At 43.8% G+C, this 9,335-nt stretch overlaps 2 protein-coding genes across 2 annotated transcripts; one reads left to right on the forward strand and one right to left on the reverse strand.

Annotated features, from left to right (window-relative positions):
• Positions 1–710: 710 nt before the first annotated feature.
• On the forward strand, positions 711–3,346 carry LOC127766755 (zerumbone synthase). The gene is made up of 2 exons (XM_052291891.1): positions 711–1,130; positions 2,292–3,346. Exons 1-2 carry the CDS (start codon positions 1,096–1,098, stop codon positions 3,091–3,093), a joined length of 837 nt encoding a protein of 278 aa, XP_052147851.1. The 5' UTR covers positions 711–1,095; the 3' UTR covers positions 3,094–3,346.
• A 253-nt stretch (positions 3,347–3,599) lies between these two features.
• Positions 3,600–8,085, reverse strand: LOC127766754 (triacylglycerol lipase SDP1-like). Its single transcript, XM_052291890.1, has 4 exons — positions 6,782–8,085; positions 5,461–6,327; positions 4,918–5,061; positions 3,600–4,822 (listed from the first exon to the last, which is right to left on the reverse strand). Exons 1-4 carry the CDS (start codon positions 7,322–7,324, stop codon positions 3,896–3,898), a joined length of 2,481 nt encoding a protein of 826 aa, XP_052147850.1. The 5' UTR covers positions 7,325–8,085; the 3' UTR covers positions 3,600–3,895.
• Between the last annotated feature and the right edge of the window lie 1,250 nt (positions 8,086–9,335).

Below are 9,335 nucleotides of genomic sequence, written 5' to 3' on the forward strand. Positions count from 1 at the left end.
GGCTTTCCGGTGTTCCTACTCCATATGCCTAAGCGAGGCCCACAGGAATGAGGGCTCACGTAGTCGTGATGTCATCGTTTTTTAAAGATAATGGATTCAGTTAAATACTCCAAAATGATACATTCTAAGAGTCCACCCCGGTCTCTGTAAAGAATGCACACAGCAAAAAAAACAGGATCTAAGAAGACTTTCTCATCACAAAACACAGAAACCAGTGGCTATCAACCTATACACTAGATCGTGACCCATGCTTATGGGTAAAAAACTCCCACCTAGTCCAAACATTGCGATACCACCGTAGTAGTATCCCGAAGTCCCGGTTTGTGGAGGATGGCCCAGGTGCGTAGCCACCGGGTGACTAAAGTAGTAATCTGCAAATGAGAAGACACATCGTACATCGGTCAGCGTCAGCCATCGCCCACCGTAGTGATCGCCGTCGCCGTCGTGGAGTCAATGTTAAAGAGTTTTTTTCTAAATTTTTTCAAACCTTCTTAATTTTAAAAACAAACAATTCCAAAATTTATTTTTCAGTCTTGCTAACCCGTCTCGCAGTTAGTTAAGGTGACGTGGCAAGACAACACCCGGAAAGGTTTGTTATCAAAATTAGAAAATTTCAAAAAAAAAAGGAAAAGAAAATCATGTGAAGATGGAATCCGAGCTAAAGTAGAGGAGAGAGCCGCGCGCTGCCAACCACGTATGACCGGAACAGTGCCTTTCACCGGCGTGCCGTACCGACCATATGGGTCGTGCAACTACCGTTTCAGTACCAGCCTGAGACGCTGATGGCATCGCTGTGAACGACCCCGCCCCCAGCCTGAGATTCCGTATTATCGCTCTCAGATCTCAGTTGTTCGTTTCTTCTGATTGTTTTTCATTAATTGAAGAAGCTTCTTTGCTCATTTGGTCATTTTGATCGCGATCCACTCAAGCACCCGGGCTCCACTATAATAATGCAAGCTAGTGTAGCAGCCCAGCACACACACACTAGTGCAAGCAGCTCGAGCTTGAGCTCCACCTCGCCATCGCCGGCGACTTCTCCTGTCCTGACCGGCCGGAGCTCCGATCTTGGCGGTGACCAAGAGACCTGACGAGACGATGTCCGCCGCCGCCGCATCCTCCCCCGCTCCCCGGTACGTACCTGGTTCTGGTCGCCGTAATCCGATCTCCTCTTTTTTTTTTTTCGCACGGTCTTCACCGGCGGCGCTGTATGTTAGTTTACTCGATCTCGAATCCCCGATGCGTCGCCGCCGGTGAAGGTCCCGGGCTTTCGCCGTTTGCCATGGCGAAATCGAGGGATCTGACTGACTGACTGACTGTCCCTATCCCCTTCCCAGTAAGAGTGGGCTGCTCAACTGATAGGTTTTGGTGTGAGAGTGTTTGGGGCTTCTTCAGATTGCCCAGAGGATACCCCATATGTTCTTGAACTGAAAAGATGAATGGGGAATCTCAATGTTAGTCAAAGGGGGAATTAGTTTCTAATTTTCCCTTCAATAACATGTTAGCTGGTGTGTCAAGTCCTGTAATTTGTGAATTGTGAGAGTTCAGGCTAGCAAGATTAAGCTTGTATTTTGTTAGAAAGAATGTGGTTAAAAATCATGTTTGGGTGGTTTTATGAGAAAAAAACTGAAAACATTGTTCGCGAACAAGCAAGTAAACAACTTTGCAATGGTGCTTGCCTGGTCTTTCCTCAGCTAGGATAATGTTCTTTTCAAGTTAATTAGCTGTCGCAACTCACTAGTAGAAGTGCCTATAGAATTTAATCAAAACGGCGGCTCACTTATCCTTCCTCTGCCCCTTCGCAACTGCATTCTGGAATCAGCTTGAAATCCCACAGACTATCACCAGCGCGAGCGACCTCCATGCTCTGCGCCCAAATGGCCGCCTCCCAACCAAACACTTCAAGGTTTTCTTCTTGCTTTGTCTCTGGGGATTATGGAATCATCGTCATGATGTTGTCTTCCGTGGAGAATCCCCCTCTCTGCATAGACTAGTTTCTAGATGTATTGAGGATGCAACCTTGTGGGCAGAGAGACTAGTTTGTGCTGACAGGATCGTTGTAATCCTGGAAACAAATTCTTTCCTCCCCCCTTCGCACTATGTAATCCAAAGTCGTATACTCCTTCTATCTTTCAATGAAAATTCAGGTGGGGAAGCTCACCCCCCCGGTGACCAGTCTAAAAAAAATAATTTAATCAATGGTTCATGAAACACTGGTAATTCTGATACTAAATACAATTTGCATATTTATCAGTTCTTTAAATTTGATTTGGGTTCTTTCCTCTGGAGAAAAGGTTGGAAAGCAAGGTTGCGCTGGTTACCGGTGGTGCTTCAGGTATTGGTGAAGCAATTGTTCGCCTCTTTAGAGAGCATGGTGCAAAGGTATGTATTGCAGATATCCAAGATGAAGCAGGTCAGAAGCTCCGGGACTCCCTTGGAGGTGACCAAGATGTCTTATTTGTCCACTGCGATGTTTCGGTGGAAGAGGATGTAGCCCGAGCGGTCGATGCAACAGCTGAAAAGTTTGGTACTCTTGACATCATGGTCAACAATGCTGGCTTTACAGGCCAGAAAATCACAGATATCCGAAACATCGACTTTTCTGAAGTCAGGAAGGTGATCAACATCAATTTAGTCGGTGTATTCCACGGGATGAAACACGCAGCGCGCATCATGATCCCCAATAAGAAGGGGTCCATCATCTCATTGGGAAGTGTTTCTAGTGTCATTGGAGGGTTGGGACCTCATTCATACACAGCAACCAAGCATGCTGTGGTGGGTCTAACCAAGAATGTAGCTGGGGAATTGGGGAAGCATGGGATACGCGTGAACTGCGTATCTCCCTATGCAGTGCCCACGGCTCTCTCCATGCCGTATCTGCCCCAGGGCGAGCGCAAGGATGATGCCCTGAAAGACTTTTTCGCCTTTGTTGGTGGTGAAGCAAACCTGAAAGGTGTGGATCTGCTACCTAAGGATGTTGCTCAAGCAGTGCTCTACTTGGCAAGCGATGAAGCGAGGTACATCAGCGCGCTCAACCTCATGGTGGATGGTGGCTTTACCTCTGTGAATCACAATTTGAGAGCATTTGAAGATTAACAGAAGTTGTTAGGCACAATTGGTACTCTAGTTTCAGATGCTATGTACCATTCTGATTTTAGAACTTTGATCAATTACCTAAAGTAAGAATGTCAATAAGGAATGCAATCTTGTATCTGTGGTATTGTATAGTACTATGATTGTATTGCCGGTGCTTAAGGACAATCATTGATTATTATCAGCACTATTATGTTACAGTTCTGAAAACTGGTATGAGTTCATATAGCATCAATTATTCAGGTGTGTTAAGTAATGCTTCTATGTCAGCATGCCTACAGTACAGAGTTGCAAACCAGTGGATTTTACAGTTAAATAAAAGTGATGCCCGTTGGTGTATATAATCACTGATGACATGCACAAAACTGAATTTTCCTGAATTGGCACTACTGTGCTCACTCTAACAGAATCATTGACTTATCTGAAGAAAAAAAAATCTGCAGATAAAAAGGATTCTTCTACTGATGAAAATTGTATTGGACGAACTTTCCCCAATGGCCCGATCCATGAAAGAAGAAACTGACAGCATGAGATTAAACTGGTTGTGCCACGTCTAAATATTCAGCATACATGTAAAGTGCGAAAGAATGGCAGCCAACTGATTTCACTAATGCATGTGTGATGCAACAAACAATAATTTTACAGTACATGTATACACCAAACATAAACATATCATTAGCATAAGACGTATATCATCAGTCATCACCATCTGCGCTACAGTTTCTCTATAAACGGAGATACTATAGCTTTCCCGTACAACATTGCTGTAATAAACTATCACCGGTAATCTTTCAAACTCTAGCATCTATTCATCAGCTGAAGAATGTTGTGAAGTCACAGAATCAGTATGAGCAGCTGAAAGATCGTTTGAGTCAGCTGCATCTTTGTTATCTCCAGGACAGTCAGAAGCTGAGATGGCATCACAAGTGTCCAAATTTGTTGTGTCCACATATGATTCGGTTTCAGCTTCGCTTTCATGCTCACCAAACACACTCTTTCTTTTGACAACATTAATTAGAATTCCGTTAGTACTCCTTTCTGGTTGCAGCAGTTCTCCTTCAGAAACAGCAATGCTTGTAGAGGTAGAGGGTTGACTAGCTATATTGTTGCCAGTATTGCATGAACCAGTTTCAGATGTGTCTGTGCTTCTATCTGTACCTTGTGCAGTAACTCCAGAATTATTGTTTGGGCATGAATCTTTAGAAACGGTAGATCCTGATGAATTACCTGTATTGAACTCAGACTCTATCTCAAGATTCTGAATGAAATTGATGAACATGTCAGCTGATGAAGTCCTCATTAGAGGTCCACCACTCCGGGTCCAAGAATTTAAGTCAATGGTTTCTGATTCACTCTCACTTCCATCATTATGAATAACGTTCGGTGTGGCAACAACTTGAATTCCTTGGTGAGTAGATGAACTAGTGGTTGCAAAACAATCTTCTGAGAGAGATCCTGTAGAATTCTCTCGACTGATGCAGCTCCACGATGGTACCCTCCTTGGTGTTCTGATTACAGAACTGCATGTATATCCCTGGGAAGCAGAAGCTACCCTTTCCATGCTTCTCTTTAGTCTTCTTTTATGGTTTAGAACGGCAATGGACTCATCCAACGCAAGTTCAATAGCACAGTTTGTTCTGATCGCAGAGATCTTCTCCCATGTGCACCTGCGCCCCTGGTTGGCAGCCATTTGCAGCTCCGCATATGTAGGGTTTTGTATAATCTTCAAGTACTGAAAATTGGGAAAATACAGCAAAGAAAAAGAATTATGACCAAAGAATTAGCACTCGCCCATATAACCAAAAATTAATTTATCGACAAAAATACCTGGGCTGCTGTTGCCGGCATAACCATGGTGACATCACCCTCCCAATCCTGAGCAAACAATTTCGCTAGTCCTCCCAGTGGGAGGCCAATTTCTAGGATTTGGTTACATCTGTACTTAACCTCCATTTCAGCCAGACGAGCAAGCTACACAAATGAGATTAAACACAGCACTTAGGAATCAAGATTTTTAAGAGAACTTGTCTGGGAACATATAACACGGCATTTGCAGAGTAGGAATCTAAATTTCAAAGATAATTTTTTGTCTATTGTTAAGGGAACATAAATCAGGTGCATATGTATTTATAAAATAACTTTATTTGCATACTGAATAAAACCCTCGATCTACCAGATATTGCATTATTTCCATGAATAATCATGCATGCGCAGCAGCATGTGGAAAATTGACGAAATAATGCCGAAGAACATGAAAACAATTAACTACCTACAAGGTTACCTACAGGCTGCATGCTAGGATAAGCCATACAAGCCATGAAGCTAATGCCATTAAGGTGCCTATTCCATAGGGTAGGGTTTTAGACAAACCTTTCCAGCGAAGCGACCTCCATAGGTTGTGACAATCTCCTTCAGTCGGAGGAGTGGAGAGATGTGAGGATTAGTTTGGCTCACAATGAAGTGATTTACGTTGAACAACTCTTTGAGTTGCATCATGGGCAGATCCATCTCCAAACTTCCATCCCTCCACCGACGCTTTGATGCTCCAGGACCTTGCTCTGGGTCTGTGGAAAAGGGTGCGTGGAAGGGAACTATCTCACCAAATCTATTCTTTGCCATCAATTCCTGAGCTTCGAAGAGCCCAGGAAATGCACAAGAGGCAGTCACGGCACTCCAAATAACAACATGTGGTGATGTCAGGTAGTTGAGACAGCGGGGTGGCTCATTTTTTCTAGGAGAGCAAACTGTGACGCCAAGAACACGGCCAGTCATGTCATAAGCCTCTTGAAATGTTAAGTTACCTGTCAGATCCCTCAAAAGCCTTTGCATCTGGCTAATGTCATGGAGTGCACCATAAGTCATAACCCGTTTTGTTACTGCAAAAATTCCACCTATCCTATCAAAGAACTGCAAGGTCTGCAATGAGTCTACAAAGAAGCTCTGGATCTCAGGCCATGTTCGGGTCGCAACAATTGAACATATAATGGAACCAACACTAGATCCTGCAACTATTCGAGGCAAAAGCTTGTGCTCAACCAGTGTTTTCACTACACCTACATGAAAAGATCCCAGTGAAGCACCCCCACTTAAGAGTAATGCTGTCCTCCCAAAGGCATGCCTGGTCTCTTGAACAAAGGCAAGTTTCTCTTCCAAAAGCAAATCATCGGTATCAGATTCACATACCATTTTCAGCTGGGCAGAAACCTCATCAATGTAATCTTTTATAAGCTTAGGAACCTGCATTACAACAAATCATTTTTTTTAGACAGAATGGAAAGGAGTATTTTAACATTTCATGATAGGGAGTGCGAATATCCCAGTTGACAGCAAGCAATCCTTTTATGTGTGCAATACCGAAACAAATAGTGAGAGCTGTGGAAACATTTTAGGAACACATACTACAAGGGAAAAAAAATGAGCTACATCAATTATATAATATTTGATCAAATAAGATGCACAAGCATATTCAAGATAATTATCCCTGGTATGACTGAATATGTACATGCCATTTGCGCGCAATTTCAGAACCTGACCAAATAAGAAGCACAAATGTCTCCAGGGCAATCATCATAGAATGACTAAATATGCATATCTATGATAAAGAGGGATCAGACATATAAACCTCGATGTAAAATATTACACTAATATAATAGCATGAACTAGTACAAGAAAGAGAAGGTTTGCTAATTACCTCAAGCCTGCCCTTATGAAGCTCGGGATTGCACATGTTCCCCAAATTCCTCACAAGATCACCACGCATGCAGAACACCACATCCCGGAGCGACCCTTCCTCCCTCCGCCTTCGGAGCTCCTCCAGCCTGTTCCTGATGAGCTCCTCGTCGTAGAAATCGCTCTCACTGACCTGCTCAGACATTTTGTCGAGCACCTTGGCGGCGCGCGCCCACTCCTCGTAGCTCGCCGCGTACCTCATCGCCTTCTTGCACTGCAACCGCCGGCGCGCCAGCGCCGCCCGCGACCGCGCGCCAGAGAACCGCCTCAGGAACAGCGCGAAGAGGACAACCACGAGGAGGATGCCATGGGTGTTCCTGAGGTGGAGCCAGGGCGCGACCACCGGAAGCGCCGCGCCGCGCACGCGCGAGGCGGCGGCGTAGGCGCGCTCGCGCAGGCGCCACAGCGAGCTGAGGAGGAGCACGCGGATGGCTACCCCGCGGCCGACGAGCGTCGATGGCCCGATCTTGAATCCCCCGAGGCTTGCTTCCCCGGACAAATCCATTGGCGATCTTGATTGAGCTTGACAAGTCAAAAACTGGGAAAATTCCCAAACTCTGACCTTGAATTGAGCTTTTGATATCCAAAGAGACTGAAATTTTGAGCAGAAACAACTGCAGAATCCCCAATTCGTATCGACCCTTGGAGTGTAGAACTTAGAAGGAAAAAAGTGATCCTGATGATGCAACCAAACAACGGATCAATGGAGCCTTGTAGACACGCAATCCGAGCTAAAAGATTCGGATTGTGAGATCGCGCAAGCTTCCAGATCAAGAAATCATCAGAAGCTAAAACAACCCAAATACCCCAAGAATCGTATGGTTTGATACTTTGATCTCACCCTCGAATCGATACACATCAAGAACAAGGAAACGTGGGGGGAAAGAATCAATCAAACTCAAACCCCACCAAATCGGAATGAAAAGAATAAGCTAATAAGCGCAAGCTCCCAATAGTCTTGGACGAATCAAGCAGATTATACTAATCTCATTAAAGAAAAGAAAAACTTTGCGTGGAAGCGGGGGGAAACCGCGCGACTCCACGGGGAGTGGGGAGTGGAGCAAGCGTGGAAGCAAGAACCAGTTGGTTATGTGCAGCGCAAGTCCATCCGTCTCCTCTCCTCTCTCTAGTCTCTACGCACAGGTGAGGTGAGATCGAGGAAGAGGAATTTTGATGGCGCAAGCATGATATCCTCCGTATCTCTTGAGGTTGGACTTGAATTTTGAGCGGAAACAGTGTAACCTTGAAAAGAAATTTCGTAAGATAGTGGATAATTTGGCAGTTGGATAATAAACCGATGGGACCCTAATGTCCCATATTATGCCTCTGAGAGCATCTTCAGTAATAGGCCCCCATTTTAAAGCCCTTAAAAGCTAAATAGGGTCTATCTTCATTTCCTAAGAACTTTAAAAATGCTTTCAACTCCAGTAACAACTCCCATTTCTTAGACCCTATTTATTTTTCTCTTTTATGTCAACGTACAATTTATATTTACACCTAGTTTAGTATCACAATAATACAAACATGAATATTTTTAACACATAGAAATACCATATTCAAATTCATATTTTCAAACACGGGGAAGCATTGAGAAAATGCAGAAACACAATAATTCTGAGTAGAGATGTCATATTTATATTATCATTTTCATCATCAGAATCCACAGGAAAAAAATGCAGCCCAATGATGCAAAATTCATTCCACGAACAATGTTCAGCAATAGCAATGCCCTTTGTTTTGTTCCTGCCTGACACAAGGTACTACCAAGTACCAACCAAAAGCAAAGTACAGAGCAGAGCACATACTCCGTCTTATATAAATTTTTTTTATAATTCATATTTTTATTGTTATTAGATGATAAAACATGATTAATATTTTATGCGTGACTTGTCTTTTTAATTTTTTTCATAATTTTTCAAATAAAACGGACGGTCAAACGTTGGACACGGAAACCAGAGTTTGTCCTTTTTTTTAGACGGAGGGAGTATATCAGCTAGCAATGCAAACAACTTCCATCAGAGCACATGCATTCAGAAAATCTTTATACAGAATGTTCAGAAAATCAACCACGTTCTTTTCTAATTGCATTCAGATAAACGGACGCTTGCAGGATGTTCAAAACTATATATAAATTTGGAAGTAAACAATGTTCAAATGTGCTGCACTTTTCTATCTGCAATGCGTACATACGGAGTATATGTGCGAGCAAATCAGAGTTTGGATGTCAGGGCAGCCTGCGGGGGGAGGAGATGCACGCGCGCGAAGCAAAAATTCCTCTCATGCTGAAGAAACGTCGATGGGGCTGTGCCCGGAGCCCCTAGAAATGAGGACTGTGGGATGAGATCTGGGGGCCTTCCTATTGTAGGGGCTTGAGTAGGGGTTCTACTGGACTTAGATTTTTCCTCTTACCTCCTAATAAAAGTTGTTTGAGAGCTGTGTTTATGTTCTCCGCTGAAGATGCTCTAAGAGTACCCCATTGGATTGAGTTATAAGGTGGAGGAGAGAAGTGAGGAGAG

The sequence above is a fragment of the Oryza glaberrima genome, chromosome 3, assembly GCF_000147395.1.
Source record: "Oryza glaberrima chromosome 3, OglaRS2, whole genome shotgun sequence".
Taxonomy (NCBI): Eukaryota; Viridiplantae; Streptophyta; class Magnoliopsida; order Poales; family Poaceae; genus Oryza; species Oryza glaberrima.

Bases quoted from the DNA above. Each gene is read 5' to 3' on its own strand.
- LOC127766755 (XM_052291891.1), top strand. From the start codon at position 1,096: ATGTCCGCCGCCGCCGCATCCTCCCCCGCTCCCCG. The intron at 1,131-2,291 runs GTACGTACCTGG...TCTGGAGAAAAG, and splicing joins GCATCCTCCCCCGCTCCCCG to GTTGGAAAGCAAGGTTGCGC.
- LOC127766754 (XM_052291890.1), bottom strand. From the start codon at position 7,324: ATGGATTTGTCCGGGGAAGCAAGCCTCGGGGGATTCAAGATCGGGCCA. The intron at 5,062-5,460 runs GTTTGTCTAAAA...TCATTTGTGTAG, and splicing joins GAGGTCGCTTCGCTGGAAAG to CTTGCTCGTCTGGCTGAAAT. The intron at 4,823-4,917 runs GTATTTTTGTCG...CCCAATTTTCAG, and splicing joins TGCCGGCAACAGCAGCCCAG to TACTTGAAGATTATACAAAA.